Genomic DNA, 21,522 nt, shown 5'->3' with positions numbered 1-21,522 from the left:
CTACCAAGCATCCCCTACTACTAAGTATAATACCTCGTGAATAATACTGAGAGGAAACCAGCGATGGATGGACATGTCTCATAAGATTTCTTGTGAATGCTACCACTATGTCCTAGAAAGAGATGTGTAATCGTCTTACAAACCACCAGATGTTAAAAAACCCGATCGCAACAACTACTGTATGTTAGTGTTTCAAGCGACCTTGGTTCTACAGGTGCATCAAAGTACCCCTGTTACAAGCTATACTGGCTTTATAAATCGAGGTATGGCATTACCTCCGAATGACATGTTTTTTCCAGACAAATACCGTGACACTGAATATGGACGGTGATCGTAGGAGTGTATATTATCAGACCAGCAGTGTGGTTACAGGTCTCCAACGGTGCACCCTCGAAATAAAATTACCGAATTTTGAAAGTGATTTGGCTAAGGAGCGTGGTATGAAAATGGTATTTGCAACTCTCTCATGCCAGTGCTAGATATTCCTTCAGTATTTGTAATGCATTCTGTTTCAATGCCATGTCAGAGGTTCTGTGATATATCCACAGAGTTATAGGCGATGGTTGATTGAAAATGATCACAAAACAGCAGTAAATGTTGATTGAGGTCGTAAGAAATGTACACTAGCTTTTCAGATCTCTAGTGCTACGCTTTCAGTAAAAATGATGTCTATGATTTGGAATAAAATCTTTCCATTCAACCACATACCTGCGTTGTATCCGATCGTGAAGTCCTTTAATGATTACAGCCACAAGTGAATCATACTTCTAGCCTCTCATATCTTGAACCGAGTCACCTTTCTCGAACCTATCTGCTACAGTATATTTCCAACATGGTTTTAGGTAGTCCCTACGCATGTTGCAACTGCTACCATTCCTGCAGCTTTGCGCATGTGATCGTTCCAATTTAATTCGGAACTGAGCAGATGTCAGAGAGAGCCATATCCACCACCTCCTGTAACTCGTGTAGAAACAGAGTGACCTGAGTTAGTGCGACACGACCGTGTTTTGACCATTCAGTGGAAATGGGAACAAGTTGTCATAGCTCTGCCAAAAGTGTACGAAGTGTAAAGTCAGCGCCAAAGGAAGCCTACTGCTGCAGCACTAGGTAATATAAAAGACTGTATGGGAACTGGAAGGAGGACAAGGATTTTGCTACTGCATTGTGGTGTGTCCCCCAACTATGTACAGATATTACAGTCCCAAGTTGATCCGCATCTCTCAGGATCCATTCAAGTCTATCAGTCCAAACTGCTATCTTCGTTATTCTGCACCATCCAACAGAGAAAAATTACGAACTATAAAAGCTCCACTAACTTCATCCAATATAGAACTCGATAAGATTTTCCCACATCTGTCTCCTACCATATATCGAAAACAAATACCCATGCATTGAGCGTATGTGATGATCCTATTAAATATACAGGTATTGATCCACTGCGCAGACCAGTTTAAAGTTTCATCACCTGTACTGTAGGAGGATGACCATAGCCCACAAACTATACTATAAGTCAAAGAGACCCTCCCTGTGAGTTTGCATTGTTGTTTGAAACATTGTTTTTTTTTCTGCTGTAACACGCCTTGTACACTGCCAAAAAATTTGGTTTTTTTCCGCCACGACTTCGAGGTCTGTGTCAAGCTCTAAACTGAGGTTAAGATGTTCTGATCCATTGTTTCTCACAGAAAACTAGACGCCTCACGGTATAAGTTCTGTTGTTACTGCTGCTGCCATAGCACACCACACACACTGGATGATTTTAAATAAAAAACAGTTACAACTTAAGGAAATGGGAAGAGTTTGATGGCATTGTGGAGAGTTTCCAAACTGCAGTCCGAAGGTGATTGACGGCCTCTACATTTAAACTCATCTGTTACAAGGACGGAATAACTGATGGGGTTGCATTCCATTTCGACTGATTCCTTGTATTGCTGTCGTGTACGCGATCACTGTTTCAGTGCTAGCCACTCCCAGAAAGTATTGCCCCTCCACCAAAACTCTTTTTCCAATTCAAACAAGCGATGTCAATGATTCATTATGTGGTAACCAACAGTGTACCAGTGGACGGACGGGATGGAAAAGACACCATCGATGTACCATAATATTAAGCATCACAGTTGGTAGCGCGAACGATTTTAGCAATCCTACAGTAATTTCAACGCCGGCCAATGATGCGACAGCATGTTTCCTCAATTTCAGTATCATAGCTAAACCTCCCCTTCTCTATTTTGCGAGTATCATCGAGAATGTAGATAGATGACTGTGCAGTACGTCCATTCGTTGTTAATTGTCGAACACATATATCATCAGAGTATACCAGACAGCACTCTATACATATTTAACACCTCGAGCATGGTGCATAATTTACGATCTATGTCTATGCAGATGGGAGTCGGAGAGCATTCTCGCAGTCTTAGGATAAAATTAGAGACTGAAAGACCCCATCGCACTGTCTTTGACCAGCCTGCCCTGCAGCACCGTTATCGATTTAATCTGCAGCCGACTAGAAGCACACTGTTACATTCCACGTCTAATGAATGAATGGAGCTTGCCGAGTCCTCGCCCATCCAAGTGCACAAGATTTGCCCATGTCGAGGAGGTTAGCACTCCTTATCGTTGTATAGTAACAGATTTGAAAGTGTTGTGATGTAATAGCAGACGTTTAAGGAGAACAAGAAATCGATGATTTTTATGAATGATGGAGCTCCAGATGGATGGAGTTCGAAGCATTTTATGTAACTCAACTATGCTATCAGCTCTAAAGTGTTTTTCTAGTGTCTGGGATCAGCACCAGGAGGATATTGGCTAGAGAGAACATAAACACGTGCACTCCTAAGGCACTTAAAACAGGATACAATATTAGATAGCTTCAGTTTCCGACCTAGCAGTCGTGTGGAATGCAGCGCTGTTAATATTCTAATGTAAGAAATATGTTTCCAGTGCATGACATACATCCTTATTGCAGGTTTCTCTACGATTAACTATGGTAACAAACTGTAAAACGAGAAAACTACTTACTTAAAACAGTATAGCTTTCCAGAGATGTATAGCGTCCATTGTTCACATCCGATTACGGATCAGAAATTATACTATGCCCACATCAGTCCTATATAAAATGATCGTTAGTAACGGGGAATATCACTTACAAGGAAACAGATAAACGCATAGCAGCGGCGTCCGACATGTGAAATTACAAGTCATGCCGCCATTAACTGTGTAAAGCAGATGTATACATGGGGGTTGCAGTGACTCGCAAACACCTATCGCTAACTTAGTTATGATACTGAAGTCTCGATTTTATACCCAAGATGCGACAAGGGGATGGAGTACATTGCATAAATCTTCGTTTGTTTAGCGGAATGTGTCACGTTTCATCACACATGAGATGGAAATCTTCTGAAGACAGAGAGGTTTACTGTTAACGATCGCAAGTAGACAGTGCTCCAAGTCAAATACAGAGCACATGGTTGTATATGAGTCAAATGCAGGCTGTGTCACAGAACACATATTTAGGCGTAACACGTGGTTGGTCTACCTGTGAGCCTTATCCCAGATGCGACGTGTGGTGGATCTGTCTCTGAACATTGGTTTGGATATATAGTGCACGGCAGAACGTCTTAATCTCAGTTTAGAACCTGACACAGACCTCGAAGTCTTGGCGGAAAAGAATGTAAGCTAATGCGGATAAGTAGGAAAAACAAACCAGAAATGTGAAGATACAGAATTAGTAGTGTGCTGCTTGACACAGTTACGTCAGTTAAGTGTCGAGGTGTAACGCTGCAAAACGATATAAAATGGAATGAAAACGTTAGGTTTGCAGTACGGGAGGCAGGTGGTCGACTTCGGTTTAGTGGAAGGATATTAGGATAGCCTGATTCATCTGTAATGAAGACGGCGTTTAGGACACTAGTATGACACATTCTTGAGTACTGTCCTCGTGTTTGGTATCCGCACTAGTTCGGATTAATGGGAGGCATCGAAGCAATTCAAAGGCTGGCTGCTAGATTTGTTACCGGTAGATTCGAACAACACAGGCTGCTTCGGGAACTCAAATGATAATGACTGAAGGAAAGGCGACGTTCTTTTCGAGCAGCACTACTGAGAAAATTGAGGCTGACTGCAGAACGATTCTACTGCCGCACACATACATTGCGCGTAAGGATCATGAAGATAAGATTAGAGGGATTAGGCCTCATCTCGCTCTGTTGGCGAGTGGACCAGGAAGGGAATCGACTAGTAGTGGTACGGGATAGCCTCCGCCAGATGCCACAAGGTGGATTGCGGGTAATTGAAGTAGATGTAAATGTAGATATGTAGGCTCAGGCAAAGCTACAAGCAGAAAGGTAGTGTTACATTAAAATAACTACACTACTGGTCATTAAGATTGTCACACCAAGAAGAAATGCAGATGATAAACGGGTATTCAATGTACAAATATATTATACTAGAACTGACATGTGATTACATTTTCACGCAATTTGGGTGCATAGATCCTGAGAAATCAGTACCCAGAATAACCACTTCTGGCCGTAATAACGTCCTTGATACGCCTGGGCATTGAGTCAAACAGAGCTTGGATGGCTTGTACAGGTACAGCTGCCCATGCAGCTTCAACACGACACCATAGTTCACCAAGAGTAGTGACTGGCGTATTGTGACGAGCCAGTAGCTCGGCCACCATTGACCAGACGTTTTCAATTGGTGAGAGTTCTGGAGAATGTGCTGGCCAGGGCAGCAGTCGAACATTTTCTGTATCCAGACCTGCAACATGCGGTCGTGCATTATCCTGCTGAAATGTAGGGTTTCGCAGGGATCGAATGAAGGGTAGAGCCACGGGTCGTAATACATCTGAAATGTAACGTCCACTGTTCAAAGTGCCGTCAGTGCGAACAAGAGGTGACCGAGACGTGTAACCAATGGCACCACATACCATCACGCCGGGTGATACGCCAGTATGGTGATGACGAATACACGCTTCCAATGTTCGTTCACCGCGGTGTCGCCAAACACGGATGCGACAATCATGACGCTGTAAACAGAACCTAGATTCATCCGAAAAAGTGACGTTTTGCCATTCGTGCACCCAGGTTCGTCGCTGAGTACACGATCGCAGTCGCTGCTGTCTCTGATGCAGCGTCAAGGGCAACCGCAGCCACGGTCTCCGAGCTGATAGTCCACGCTGCTGCAAACGTCTTCGAACCTTTCGTGCAGACGGTTGTTGTCTTGCATAGGTCCCCATCTGTTGACTCAGGGATCGAGACATGGCTGCACGATCCGTTACAGCCGTGCGGATAAGATGCATGTCATCTCGACTGCTAGTGATACGAGGCCGTTGGGATCTAGCACGGTGTTCCGTATTACCTTCCTGAACCCACCGATTCCATATTCTGCAGTCTTTGGATCTCGACCAATACGAGCAGCAATGTCGCGATACGATAAACCGCGATCGCGATAGGCTACAATCCGACCCTTAACAAAGTCGGGAAAGTGATGGTACGCATTTCTCGTCCTTACACGAGGCATCACAACAACGTTTCACCAGGGAACGCCGGTCAACTGCTGTTTGTGTATGAGGAATCGGTTGGAAACTTTCCTCGTGTCAGCACGTTGTAGGTGTCGCCACCGGCGCCAACCTTGTGTGAATGCTCTGAAAAGCTAATCGTTTGCATATCACAGCATCTTCTTCCTGTCGGTTAAATTTCGCGTCTGTAGCATGTCATCTTCGTGGTGTAGCAATTTTAATGGCCAGTAGTGTATATTTTAAGTCTGTAGCACGTTGTATTCCCTGGATTTAAGGTGCAGACGAGTATCAGCTCATGCGGAGGCACTTAAGCAGGACGTGGTGGGCCTTTCAGGCCGCGATGAACCCTACGAACACGATTTTCGACACGAAGCGCATGGTGGGTCGGCGCTTCGACGACGCGGTGCTGCAGGCGGACCGCAAGTTGTGGCCGTTCGCCGTGGTGGACGAGGGCGGCCGGCCGTTGGTGCAGGTGATGTACCGTGGCGAGACGAAGCGCTTCTCGCCCGAGGAGCTGAGCGGCATGCTGCTGGGCAAGATGCGCGACACGGCCGAGAGCTACCTGGGCGCCCCGGTGCGCGACGCCGTCGTCACCGTGCCCGCCTACTTCAATGACTCGCAGCGACAGGTACTTAGCTCTCTCAGCCTGCTAACAGCCTTCTAACAGCTTACAGACTTAACACACGCCTCGACAGAATCTTGCTGCCGTAGGTCGCAGTGTCGGCGTGACGTTTCGAAAAGGCCATCTGGCGAAGTACGGTGTATCGCGAAACTTGGTAGATATGCTTATGCCTTAATATGGAGTGATATATGCTGGAAAGAAAATTAGTTTCAATTTTAGCCACCAGGTGCAAATCTATCGCTAAAATTAGTTTCAATTTTAGCCACCAGGTGCAAATCTATCGCTGCGCGCTGTGAACTGCTAGAGAGCCTGTATAGAGAGAGAGTGGCGAACCGGACGATACGACGGCCATTTTTCTGCCAAACTGCGGGCGGGACTTTTGAGTGGCCAGTAGTGGAGTAGTGGAGTACACACTCACCGAATCAAAAGCACAAGACAATATGGCGAAATCATTCGTTAAATGCCTTTCTTTAGAGCTGTAATATACTCATAGTAGCCTATAACGTACAGCACAGGAAAATTTTATACAGTGGCTGTAAAAATTATCCGTTACTTGCATTTATCTCCTTTAAAGTTCATTTGCTAGACATATTGCAATTAAAGTAACGTAAATAAAGAAAATAGTGTATAGCATTTGTTTCGTATCGGAAGTGCATAACGCTAAAGATTAAACGTACCTGGATTACGTCAGATAAATAAAAGTCGTAAGCAGTTGTTTACTTGTGACATGCAAAAAGTGTGAGACGTATTAGTAGTTCTTCTCACGTCTTCAAACTTTTTGCATGTCACAAGTAAACATTTGCTTACGACTTTCTTTCATACACTCCTGGAAATGGAAAAAAGAACACATTGACACCGGTGTGTCAGACCCACCATACTTGCTCCGGACACTGCGAGAGGGCTGTACAAGCAATGATCACACGCACGTTACAGCGGACACACCAGGAACCGCGGTGTTGGCCGTCGAATGGCGCTAGCTGCGCAGCATTTGTGCACCGCCGCCGTCAGTGTCAGCCAGTTTGCCGTGGCATACGGAGCTCCATCGCAGTCTTTAACACTGGTAACATGCCGCGACAGCGTGGACGTGAACCGTATGTGCAGTTGACGGACTTTGAGCGAGGGCGTATAGTGGGCATGCGGGAGGCCGGGTGGACGTACCGCCGAATTGCTCAACACGTGGGGCGTGAGGTCTCCACAGTACATCGATGTTGTCGCCAGTGGTCGGCGGAAGGTGCACGTGCCCGTCGACCTGGGACCGGACCGCAGCGACGCACGGATGCACGCCAAGACCGTAGGATCCTACGCAGTGCCGTAGGGGACCGCACCGCCACTTCCCAGCAAATTAGGGACACTGTTGCTCCTGGGGTATCGGCGAGGACCATTCGCAACCGTCTCCATGAAGCTGGGCTACGGTCCCGCACACCGTTAGGCCGTCTTCCGCTCACGCCCCAACATCGTGCAGCCCGCCTCCAGTGGTGTCGCGACAGGCGTGAATGGAGGGACGAATGGAGACGTGTCGTCTTCAGCGATGAGAGTCGCTTCTGCCTTGGTGCCAATGATGATCGTATGCGTGTTTGGCGCCGTGCAGGTGAGCGCCACAATCAGGACTGCATACGACCGAGGCACACAGGGCCAACACCCGGCATCATGGTGTGGGGAGCGATCTCCTACACTGACCGTACACCACTGGTGATCGTCGAGGGGACACTGAATAGTGCACGGTACATCCAAACCGTCATCGAACCCATCGTTCTACCATTCCTAGACCGGCAAGGGAACTTGCTGTTCCAACAGGACAATGCACGTCCGCATGTATCCCGTGCCACCCAACGTGCTCTAGAAGGTGTAAGTCAACTACCCTGGCCAGCAAGATCTCCGGATCTGTCCCCCATTGAGCATGTTTGGGACTGGATGAAGCGTCGTCTCACGCGGTCTGCACGTCCAGCACGAACGCTGGTCCAACTGAGGCGCCAGGTGGAAATGGCATGGCAAGCCGTTCCACAGCACTACATCCAGCATCTCTACGATCGTCTCCATGGGAGAATAGCAGCCTGCATTGCTGTTAAAGGTGGATATACACTGTACTAGTGCCGACATTGTGCATGCTCTGTTGCCTGTGTCTATGTGCCTGTGGTTCTGTCAGTGTGATCATGTGATGTATCTGACCCCAGGAATGTGTCAATAAAGTTTCCCCTTCCTGGGACAATGAATTCACGGTGTTCTTATTTCAATTTCCAGGAGTGTATATATGTATATATATATTTGGTCGTTACTACAGTAGCCTACATTTAACATTACCTGATTTTTGTAATCTTTTTCGTTTGTTATCTACGAGAGGTATTCAATAATATATATATACATAATCAGGCAATGTTAAATGTAGGCTACTGTAATAACGACCAAATATAACAAGAAAACTGCCGTATCCCTTCAACCCCACAGTAAGTAGGCCTATTAAAAACTGTCTTTAAGAGGACCTACAATTATTTACTACGAATAATGTTTCAGCAACCACGACAACTGTGGAAAACGTGCTTACAACTTGCCTGCGTCAACAGTCAGCCAATAATACTGAAACCAAAATAATGCCTAGTGTTCTGATTCGGAACGAAATAAAGTTTGACGGTATATGAGGTGCGTTCAAGTTCTAAGGCCTCTGATTTTTTTTCTCCGGACTGGAAAGAGATAGGAACATGCGCATTGTTTTAAAATGAGGCTGCGTTCATTGTCAATACGTCCCAGAGATGGCAGCACCGTACGGCGATGGAATTTTACCACCAGCGGAGAGAATGAGAACTGTTTTATATACTTAAAATGGCGACGTTTTCCTTACTTGAACAGCGTGCAATCATTCGTTTTCTGAATTTGCGTGGTGTGAAACCAATTGAAATTCATCGACAGTTGAAGGAGACATGTGGTGATGGAGTTATGGATGTGTCGAAAGTGCGTTCGTGAGTGCGACAGTTTAATGAAGGCAGAACATTGTGTGACAACAAACCGAAACAACCTCGGGCTCGCACAAGCTGGTCTGACGACATGATAGAGAAAGTGGAGAGAATTGTTTTGGGGGATCGCCGAATGACTGTTGAACAGATCGCCTCCAGAATTGGCATTTCTGTGGGTTCTGTGGGCACAATCCTGCATGACGACCTGAAAATGCGAAAAGTGTCATCCAGGTGGGTGCCACGAATGCTGACGGACGACCACATGGCTGCCCGTGTGGCATGTTGCCAAGCAATGTTGACGCGCAACGACAGCATGAATGGGACTTTCTTTTCGTCGGTTGTGACAATGGATGAGACGTGGATGCCATTTTTCAATCCAGAAACAAAGCGCCAGTCAGCTCAATGGAAGCACACAGATTCACCGCCACCAAAAAAATTTCGGGTAACCGCCAGTGCTGAAAAAATGATGGTGTCCATGTTATGGGACAGCGAGGGCGTAATCCTTACCCATTGCGTTCCAAAGGGCACTACGGTAACAGGTGCATCCTACGAAAATATTTTGAAGAACAAATTCCTTCTTGCACTGCAACAAAAACGTCCGGGAAGGGCTTCGCGTGTGCTGTTTCACCAAGACAACGCACCCGCACATCGAGCTAACGTTACGCAACAGTTTCTTCGTGGTAACAACTTTGAAGTGATTCCTCATGCTCCCTACTCACCTGACCTGGCTCCTAGTGACTTTTGGCTTTTTCCAACAATGAAAGACACTCTCCGTGGCCGCACATTCACCAGCCGTGCTGCTATTGCCTCAGCGATTTTCCAGTGGTCAAAACAGATTCCTAAATAAGCCTTCGCCGCTGCCGTGGGACCATGGCGTCAGCGTTGTGAAAAATGTGTACGTCTGCAGGGCGATTACGTCGAGAAGTAACGCCAGTTTCATCGATTTCAGGTGAGTAGTTAATTAGAAAAAAAATCGGAGGCCTTAGAACTTGAATGCACCTCGTAAAGTCGAATGATCATGACACAACAGTTACAGGAACTTTCCGTTTCCAGCAAACATGTAGGCTTACCGACTTCATCACAAAACGCTTCATTATTTCAACTCGTATTTAAGACAGCAAACGCTAATTACGTACTAAAAACGATATACACCTAAATCGAACATGCATGCACAACGCATAACAAGTCTCTCAATAATTCAAATACCTTTTAATCGTTTCAAAAGTCCTCTGAACTTCAATTCAACTCAAAATCACGGCGAACATAGGAAGCGCGAGAGATGTTTGGCAGAAAAATGGCGCCAAGGCTAATCAACCAATCACGGGCAACTTCACCTATGGCCACTCTCTCTGTATACAGGCTCTCTATGAACTGCGGCTCTTACAGTGCTGCTTTGCGAGAGTATTGTCGACAGAAAGGTGCGAGGAGGGGCCCGATGTCATTAAATGACTTAAAGAATATGATAATGAAATTCGAAAACACGGGTGAGCTTGGTGTGGCACCTGGAAGAGGAAGGCATCGTATCCCGGTGGAAGTTAATGACGAGGCTGCTAATGCTGTAACCGAACGTGCAGCACGTGCCCCGGATAGTGCTAGCGCTCCCGCAGTGTCACGAGAATTGTCCACCCTACGGTCAACAGTACGCGAATTTTCGCCGTCTATTTTGCAATCGTACCTGTACAAGATCGAGACTGTGCAGCAACAGTAACCTTACGATCCGTAGCAGCGTTCTGTATACAGAGTGTTACAAAAAGGTACGGCCAAACTTTCAGGAAATGTTCCTCACACACAAAGAAAGAGAATATGTTATGTGGACATGTGTCCGGAAACGCTTACTTTCCATGTTAGAGCTCATTTTATTACTTCTCTTCAAATCACATGAATCGTGGAATGGAAACACACAGCAACAGAACGTACCAGCGTGACTTCAAACACTTTGTTACAGGAAATGTTCAAAATGTCCTCCGTTAGCGAGGATACATGCATCCACCCTCCGTCGCATGGAATCCCTGATGCGCTGATGCAGCCCTGGAGAATGGCATATTGTATCACAGCCGTCCACAATACGAGCACGAAGAGTCTCTACATTTGGTACCGGGGTTGTGTAGACAAGAGCTTTCAAATGCCCCCATAAACGAAAGTCAAGAGGGTTGAGGCTAGGAGAGCGTGGAGGCCATGGAATTGGTACGCCTCTACCAATCCGTCGGTCACCGAATCTGTTGTTGAGAAGCGTACGAACACTTCGACTGAAATGTGCAGGAGCTCCATCGTGCATGAACCACATGTTGTGTCGTAATTGTAAAGGCGCATGTTCTAGCAGCACAGGTACAGTATCCCGTATGAAATCATGATAACGTGTTCCATTGAGCGTAGGTGGAAGAACATGGGGCTGAATCAAGACATCACCAACAATGCCTGCCCAAACGTTCACAGAAAATCTGTGTTGATGACGTGATTGAACAATTGCTTGCGGATTCTCGTCAGCCCACACATGTTGACTGTGAACATTTACAATTTGATCATGTTGGAATGAAGCCTCATCCGTAAAGAGAACATTTGCACTGAAATGCGGATTGACACATTGTTGGATGAACCATTCGCAGAAGTGTACCCGTGGAAGCCAATCAGCTGCTGATAGTGCCTGCACACGCTGTACGTGGTAAGGAAACAACTGGTTCTCCCGTAGCACTCTCCATACAGTGACGTGGTCAACGTTACCTTGTACAGCAGCAACTTCTCTGGCGCTGACATTGGGGTTATCGTCAACTGCACGAAGAATTGCCTCGTCCATTGCAGGTGTCCTCGTCGTTCTAGGTCTTTCCCAGTCGCGAGTCATAGGCTGGAATGTTCCGTGCTCCCTAAGACGCCGATCAATTGCTTCGGACGTCTTCCTGTTCTGGAAATCTGTCTCGATACAAACGTACCGCGCCACGGCTATTGCCCCGTGCTAATCCATACATCAAATGGGCATCTGCCAACTCCGCATTAGTAAGCATTGCACCGACTGCAAAACCACGTTCGTGATGAACACTAACCTGTTGATGCTACTTACTGATGTGCTTGATGCTAGTACTGTAGAGCAATGAGTCGCATGTCAATACATGCACCGAAGTCAACATTACCTTCCCTCAATTGGGCCAACTGGCGGTGAATCGAGGAAGTACATTACATACTGACGAAACTAAAATGAGGTCTAACGTGGAAATTAAGCGTTTCCAGACACATGTCCACATAACATCTTTTCTTTCTTTGTGTGTGAGGAATGTTTCCTGAAAGTTTGGCCGTACCTTTTTGTAACACCCTGTATGCTCTTCGGTTTCTGGCATGCATCAAAATTGATGGCATGTGCGCGGATAGTGACGAGCCACATTTTACACTAAAGGGTGCACAGGATATACAGAAATGCCAAATTTGGCGTACTGTTAAACAGCGTGTGTCCGCCCCGATAGGTGACTGGTCAGAGCGTCGGTCTGTCACGCCAAGGGGCCCGGGTTCGATTCCTGGCTGGGTCGGAGATTTTCTCTGCTCAGGGACTGGGTGTTGTGTTGTCCTCATTATCATTTCATCGTCATCAGTGGAAGGCAACGGGAAACCAGCACTGGAATCACTTCCCTAGACGCTCATGCGGTGGACCTCTCTGACGAGGCTTCCTCCATGAGGTGATCTGCCGTAAGGCAGAACACATAGTGTAGTACAAATAGTGTGTTGTATACGAAGAACCATTGCCCTCGCCGTATGTGACTAAGCAGTGTGGATTCTCGGTCCGTTCTTCTTTGAAGAGAATACACCTAGAAGACCTGTCAAGTCTACTGCGACGTCTGTACGTTATCAAGACCCTCTTGCAGAGCATGTGATTACTGTGTTGGAAGAACGCAAACGTGTTGGAACCATTGAAATGTGTGTGAATTCCTAAGGGACCAAACTGCTGAGGTCACCGGTCCCTAGACTTACACACCACTTAAACTAACTTATGCTAAGAACGACACACACACACACACACACACATGCCCGAGGGAGGACTCGAACCTCCAGCGGGAGAGGCCGCACAATCCGTGCGGCCACTCCTCGCGGCTGGGAACCATTGATTTCATTCAAGACGGACAACACCTCATGTCGCTCACCCAGTGAAAGACCTGCATAATCCAACCTTCCACGAACGTGTTGTCTCCAGAGGCTTTCCTGGTGCATGGCCTGCAAGAGCACCAGATCTCAAACCATCTGACTTCTGTCTCTGGGGATATCTAAAAGAACGCATTTACCAATGACACGTTTGGTCTCCACCTGATCTGAAGGCTAGTATACAACAAGAAGTTGCTCAGATTCTACCGGAAGTGCTGCAAACAACGATCACGTCGTTTTGCGCATACAGCATCTCGTGGACGTCTCCGGTGCTCCTATTGAACAAGTTGTGCAAGCGGTGGTCAGTAATAAAATCAACATTATATCTTTCTCACTTGTTTGACGTATTTTGCCCATGTCCCGTTCCCAACCCATTACATATGGAAACACTGCTATATGATTTTCTTGAATTCACAGTGCCAGATTTGCTTCTCGTAGCCAAAATCGGAACTAATTTGTTTTCCACCGTAAATCGATTCCGCATTAACGGATTAGAATATCTACTAAGTTTCGCTGCCATACACTGTGAGTAGCTGCACTTTAATTATAACCAACAAGTCGTAGCAGAAGAATGGCATGTAATAAACTAAAAACTTTCTATTTTTAACCCAGTCGTCTAGTATTTTTGAGAACTGATTTGTCATTGAAATATGATTGTTTTTTACCATACATTTTGTTTTTGGCATATTTATGAAACATGGAAAGATATACTACTGCTATGCACTTATAACACTATAATAATTCACTCATACTTCTATTGTTTATGGTACACCGTGAATCGTGTTTCATTTTCCGTAAATATATCCACATAGGAGCGTTATTTTTGTTGGAAACTATCGCTAACTTTTGGCTTGAAGCCTTAGCGGATTTTATGTCTTGCTTGGTGGTCCCTTAAAAGTGTAGACTGGGGGAGTTCCATTATTCAAAAGTTGCACTGCCACACTGAGCCGGAACATTCGGTTCTAGGTTCACTATGTGGTAAATTATGCTTCATCGAACATTTCTATGTCCAGGAGATATACACGTATCTTTTTACATTCCTTGAAGTATCTTCTCTTAAGTCTGCAGCGCGCTCTGTTGTCGCATCGGCACTCGTTTCTTGCGCCACCACGCTTTGTTGTCTATTTCCAGTTTCTCTGTTGTCCAAAATGCTACTGTTTTCATTAGTTGATGATGTACCGCTTGCACTGTCATAATCTTCACCATTACTCAAACTAATAAAATCGCTTACTTCCAAAAAACGCCGAATTCTGGTGGCATCTATTTCATAGGGATGACCCATGTTATCACTCACTAAGCTGACGAAACACAGACTAAATGCGTGTAATCTAGAATTAATGCCTGAATTTCGCGAACGTACAACTACGGATGTAGAACTAAGGGTATGGATGTAGAACTACTCTAGGGGACTGATGACCTTAGGAGTCCCATAGTGCTCAGAGCCATTTGAACCATTTGTAGAGGTACTGCAGAAAGTAGGGAGCTACAGGAAAGTCGGATGTTAGGTCTACAATCTATAACAGGTGAAACTGTCTTTGTACTGTACAACACGGAACTGCCATAACGGCTGCACCCATCACTGAATGCGAATGGGTTAATACTCCTAGTTACAAATTTGACAGTCACTGAATGTGACGGTGATTTTTCCAACGAACAGGAAACCGTAATCAAAATAATATCCAGTCTTCTGTAACGTCAGCATGTAATAATGAGCTCCCACTGCACTGTAATATACGTAGTTCAGAGCAGCAGCCGGCCGTGGTGGCCGAGCGGTTCTAGGCGCTTCAGTCTGGAACCGCGCGACCGCTAAGGGTCGCAGGTTCGAATCCTGCCTCGGGCATGGATGTGTGTGATGTCCTTAGGTTAGTTAGGTTTAAGTAGTTCTAAGTTCTAGGGGACTGATGACCTCAAAAGTTAAATCCCATAGTGCTCAGAGCCATTTGAACCATTTGAACCATCAGAGCAGCAGACTCTTAATCGAATCACTGAAAATCCTTTCAAACGACAAATGTATTTGAAGTGGTGTTTTAATTTCAACAAAAGCAACTGAATAAGAATATATTTGCGTGTTTTCCACATACTTTCTGATCTTTGCGGCGATTGTAGTTCATTTCACGAGTTCCTTTGCGAGTTTCTTAGTGATGTTAACAATTCAAAACCAGGCACGATTTTTATATATTCTTGGAGAATAGCAGCTGCTTCTCCTTATAAACGCTCTTTCCGCCTTGTCCTTGCTTGTATGCCTTGCGTGTATTAACTATTTTTATCTATTCAGCTTCCCAGGTATCAAAATGTGTATGTATCTACAAGATTCTCTTTCCCGGCTGTGACATTTAGTCCTCCAGCATGTCTACAAGTGACGCATTCTCCTTATTTTGTGCACATCTTAAACTACAGCTAGCACATGTTCCGTTACAGTTAGCATGTTCACTTTCGTCTACCAGTGCTGTATCATCAGTTAATCGCAGTGTGCTAATTTCCTGTCCCTGACAAACATTAACAGCCTCTCATATACGGCAAATCGAAGGTGCTACAATTTATAGCGCGACAATGAACCCTGCAATAGACCTCGTTTGCACTTCAAATGTACTTCTCCACTCCCAAATACAAAACACACAAGCACTTCGCAGTGTACTTATCCGTGCCACTCGCCACTCACCGACGCTGCAGCAGCGAGAAGGAGGGGGGGGGGGGGGGGGACTGTAGGAGTTTCGCGATTCATTATCGTGGACTATGGTTAAACAGCAGTCTTGCAGTCTTGCTTACCGAGCGGGACAGCGCAGAGGTTAGCATACTGGACTCGTGTTAGTGAGGACGGCGGTTCAAACTCACGTCCGGCCATCCTGATTTAGATTTTACGTCATTTTCCCAAATCACTAAAGGAAAATGCCGGAATGGTTCCTTCGAAAGGGCACGGTCGCTTTCCTTCTCCACCCTTCCCTAATCCGAGCTTGTGCTCCGTCTCTAATGATCTCGCTGTCGACGGGACTTAAAACACTAATCTCCTCTATCCTAGTCTTCATTTTTTTTCCTGATATGCAGGGTGTTCCAGCACAGTGGTTACAAGCTTTCAGGAGAGACAGATTCACCTAGACGATGGAAAATCACATAGTAATGCATGGTCGGAAACGTTGTCTTGGCATGGTAGTAACGACACAAAACAGAAGAAAAGAATAACACGAACAGGGCGAAAAAAATGTTTATTACACTTAGTAGAGCAGAAACCAAGATAAAAGAACAAAAACAGTCAACGATCGTTATCAGAGAGGGTCTTCGCAATTAAGACTCCGGACCGTGATGCAGGTCTCACGTCTCCAGCGCATGCTACGTGATTTTCCAGCATCTAGGTGCACTCTGTCTCTCCTGGAAGTTTGCAACCACTGTGCTGAAACACCCTGTAGATATCAGCGGCGGGCATTCATATCTCGCAAAGGCTGCCCGGCATCGGTTTAACGACAAGGCCTATACAAGCTGAATCCACATTCCACTATTGTGACAGCCAAATTGTCATAATAGTTGTCCCAACCCCATAGTTGCAGCAATTGTCGACGTTTTGTTTCGGGCGCATAGGAGCAGTCGTAACATCGTGATGGTATGCATGAAAGGCCACTCTGGGATACCTGAAAATGAACAAGTAGATGCCCTACCAAAACAGGCATGGGCTAATTAAATATGATAAACTCCAGTTCAAAGACATGATACTCATGCTCAGAAAGCGATTGTCCTCTGACTGGCGAGAGGAATGGTCGCGGATATCTAAAACACAGACAGACACTAGGCACTAATTCATCCCACGATTATAACTTCAACAAACACCTCTATCGGCTCAGCCTAAGCGCTGCCCCTCTATATGTTTACAGAGAGGAAGAAGATCCAAGCCATATATTCCTACCTGTTTCTCGGAAAAAGTACCTCATAAACGCCCTTGCAAATAATATTCGGCCTCTAGGTCATCAGTTTCCAGGCAGCCTCCAAACCTTGTTGGCATCCAGTGAAGTAGCATATCGTAAGATAATGTACGAGTTCGTCAATAGTGACAACGTCCCGATATAGCTCCCTGCGCTGCTTTTCTAATGCTCCTGGTAATTAGAACGCCAGGGGACGACCAACGCTTAAATAACTGACTCTAGTCCCACAGGCCACTCAGCAGGACACGGAAAGCTCAGGCTCTGAATGTATGTCACTATATACCTCCTATATGTATGTGGCTGAATACTGGTGTACCTACGCGTATGACTGTAATACAGAAACATGGTTCTTGTATACTACTGTCATGTGGTGTCTAGATGACACTTATAGACCTGTAAAAATGTACAATTCTCTGTCCGGTGCTTTTGAAAGAATTGTTACTAGACATACAAAAGAACATTCTATTGTTAATTTAGATACGTAGTCATTAACCTTAGAACACTAAAGGGGGCAGAACGTTACACTTTTACTAAGCCAACGTAGCTTTACTGTTCCATATTTGATACAAAGGAAGTTATAATTTATAGTTTATGCACTAGTTACCTACAATTATAAGGTCTCCAGTGGATGTCACATACAAAATAAGTAAAAGTTACGCTGTTGTACACCCTATATTGACAATTCTACGTTGATGGGAACCGAGAATTAGTATCAAATACAATCGTAAACTTTTCGAGTCTTTTGTAATCTAGGGTTAAATACTAACATGTTTGGTTAGGCGTTACCGTGACTGTTACTGTTATCGAACAACGGGTTTACGGGTTACGTGCCACTATTTGTTTATGCCCACTAGGCGTTTCGGAGGTTTAAATCTCCATCATCAGACGGATTTATGTGGATTAATATGGCACGCGTGTGCTATGATGCGACTTTGGAGTAACCTGTTGCACGATCCAGGGTTGAAAAAAACGACGTTATCTTTCACGCTGCCCAAAAGACTTTAATTATAGGTGTTTAATATTTCTTAAATTTAAAGAACCTCTCTCACACCGGCCTGATTTAGCTTCACTGATCAGGATAGTAAAAACATGCGTATATTAAGGGAATTTTCATTGACAAAGCAGGCTTATCACAGTCACACAGTTCAATACTGTTCTGTCCTGATTAAATTAAGCTTAACTTAAATTCCATAAGGCAGTGAAGCAATTTCGAAGTCTCGGTGCGACGAAAATTGTCAGTTGATCTCCTGGAAACATTTGTAATAATTATTATTTTTCGGTGATCACATGGGGAAGACCGGAGATCTGCTGGTAAGACCGTGTTAGCCTATTTATTTGAAGTAACTGGATATCTTGAGCATTCAAAACGGCAGGTTCGTCCAGTGTAAATCAGACGTTCCCCACTGATCCCGTGCAACACAACGTAGTAAGCAGACACTGTCAATAATAATAATCCGTTAAATAATACGCGAACACACTTACTTTAGTTTAGTTCATGTATTAAATTCCTTCTCATACAGAATCTCATCAAGATGGCGACTCGCTCAACAATACGTACATCTATCTCCCTCTTTTACGACTAATCGGCAAGAAGTTCCTATTCTTTTCATAAGAGAAAACATAGATAGCAGAGAAGCTATTCCATGGAGTAAATGGACGCTCCAAGGAATAATTGGGCTTGAAACTACTTTGCATTGATAATCGGTAAGATAAGAAGAGATATTTCGAGATATGTACTGAGTTATATAATTTATAAAATTTCTGAAAATATCGCGGAGAGACCGCTGCAAGAGACATTATTGGCATCATACTTTCCTTGGATAGAGCTCGGCCGATTGTTGTGGAATCTGCAACAGCGTATGTCAGCGAAGTAATCTTCTGTTCTCATTCATATTTTTCCCTTCACCGATCTTGTCGTTGCGTCTGTGTGCCCCCAGCACCTTCTTAATTTCTTCTTTTCAGTATTCGTTAGAAGGAAATCGTTTTTTTTGACAACCCAACTCTATCGGTAAGAGGCAATCACCACATAAACAAGCTTTCATGAACACATAATATACACTTATTGTAAGGTGGCTATAATATCGCACCTTACAAGCACTCATCTACATACTTTGCTGTGAACTACCACAATTAGGTATCATTTGATAGGTTGTACATCGTATATATGAATATTTAAAGGAGACTGACAATGTCACGTATGCCTTATTAGCGCTTATTGCATGACAGGTGACGGAGTGTCTTCATTAACAGAACGGTGTAATGAATGATTACCTATATTAGTAGAGGTTGGAACGCCAGTGGAAATGAAACGGCGGGCAGAACTCAAGCTCTGGGTGGAAGGCCCGCACAGGTGTTGGTCCTGCTTAAAAACAGGAAGTAGCTAGACGGACGTTGTGGCACCTGAGCTCTGGAGCACATTAGGGTGACGGCCGGCCGTTATTGTAGCAGGACCGTGAGGATAGCCGGGAACTCTGCAAATCTTGGACGAAGGGGGGAGGAACGAAGAAGCGGCACCTCGAAAACCATGCAGGCCGGGTTATTTCCAAGGATTTTTACACAGAAGCGTACCATTGTACGAGTATAGGTTTTTCCTCACAAACTTTCCGCGCTGGATTACAAAGTCCTTTCGATGGTTGGTCGGCGTTCGGAAGAATCTGTAGACAGGGAGAATATTCCGTGGTTTTGGGAATACGATTCATTTTCAGAATTACGAGGGTAGGGATCCGAACCTTGCTGGGAAGCCAGCGGTGGAGAGACGGGGTCTTCCGTTGTGAGCGCCCGTGTGTGAGGGTCGCTCGGTATCAGCTTTGTTGGTATAGACGGACTTGCTGACTTTGCTCTCAGGAGAGTTTATAGTTAGAACAGTTAGGCACTGTAGTGTTGCGAACCTATACGATTCTGGACTTCACGTCCGGGTTGGAAATCATCATTGAGTACACAGCGTTCAGTAATTGAGAGCACTTCTACGTATACTTACGTTGAGGCGTTATCTGAATTTCGTCCTTGTGGCTCGGAGTTCGAGTTTCTCGTCTGTAGAACACAGAGAGGAGAAGACAGTATTAGAGTATATTAGTCGGAGGACCGCCTTCTGCTGTCCTAGTGTTTGAAAGAGTTTATTTGTGGCTGGAGTTCTTCCATCGTCACAGACGAGTACGAAAACCATCACTTCGACGCACTGGACGCAATACATACGATGATATCGCAAATTGCTTCGTCTTACTATAAACAGCTATAAAGCTAAACAGCTGTGGTCACATTAGTTTATTTCCACTGAGGTTCCCCACCACCGTAGATCATCTTTGAAAGTAGTGTCTTCTAGTGTTTGGTACGTAGATGATGTCAGTCACATCGTGTTAGTGATATTAGACCGCACAGTCATAATAAGGGGCAGAATTGGGCAATTGATTAATAATTTTAGTTAGGAAATACAGACAACTGTATTTAAAGGATTGATTTTAATCTATACTAAATGTATATTGAGCAACAACGTTTATCATTTAGTAGTATTAGTTGCCTTCATCATTCATTTATGTTTGGATTGTAATTTATATGTAAAAAAGAGGATTAAGAGATCCTAAGATCTGCTTCACGGGGTAGTCAGACAGGGCCAAATTATCATTTTAGCATATTATTTTCCGTTGCACACGTTCATTTTTACACTCGCCTGGAGTAGCATCTTGGATTATGGCCATTAAAATTGCAACGCCCTAAGGCGATATGAAAAAAAGTCAAATTGACATGAAGAGTACTACATGCCTGGATATGCAAACTACACGGGTGCGCAAAACTTAAGGTCGAAAGTGGCTTTCGCACGATGTCTCACTGCCAAGTAACATAGCTCGATAAAACTTGGACCATATGTAGAAAGAACTGCTACAAAGGGTAGTCGGAAGAAATAAGCAATGGGACGACACAAGAAATGACACTTTTATTTAAAATCAATTACACTGGACTCTTGGACATTACAAAAGTCGAGAAATGGTTCTTAATAGGGTGTGTAATTACACGAACGGCAATGTATACTCTGCAGTAAGCTCCCATACTGGACACGAGGTTGGTAAGGAGCTCCTGAGGTAGGTTCCATTCTTCCACCAGCGCAGCTGACAACTGCTGGAGCCCCACGGGATTTAGTTCGGGGGGACCGGCAGGTCACTCCATTCGCCGGATGTCTTCTCGTTCCAAGAGCTTCTTTACCTGTGCAATTCGTTACGATCGCGCATTGTCATCCTTAAAAGTAAAGTCAGGGCCGAATGCCCTCCTCAAATGACGCCTATGGGGAAGGAGCACAGTGTCACAATGAAGTTCAACAGTGAGTGTACCATGTATCAGTAGCATGTACATGTACAAAATAGCATTATAGCTCTCCACAGCATAACACCTGAACCAGCAAAACTATCACGTTCGACAATG

At 44.9% G+C, this 21,522-nt stretch overlaps 1 protein-coding gene across 1 annotated transcript in view; it reads left to right on the top strand.

The window, feature by feature from the left end:
- The window catches only part of LOC126457903 (heat shock protein 70 B2-like), a 123,581-nt gene that overhangs the window by 29,069 nt on the left and 72,990 nt on the right, over positions 1–21,522 (top strand). Inside the window, exon 2 of the mRNA XM_050094583.1 lies at positions 5,853–6,146. Coding sequence (XP_049950540.1) covers positions 5,853–6,146 — 294 coding nt within the window. The remainder of the gene's footprint in view (positions 1–5,852; positions 6,147–21,522) is intronic.

Source organism: Schistocerca serialis, chromosome 1, assembly GCF_023864345.2.
Source record: "Schistocerca serialis cubense isolate TAMUIC-IGC-003099 chromosome 1, iqSchSeri2.2, whole genome shotgun sequence".
Classification (NCBI taxonomy): domain Eukaryota; kingdom Metazoa; phylum Arthropoda; class Insecta; order Orthoptera; family Acrididae; genus Schistocerca; species Schistocerca serialis.
Note: the sequence above shows the minus strand (reverse complement) of the source record. Positions and strands in the feature narration are given on the sequence as shown.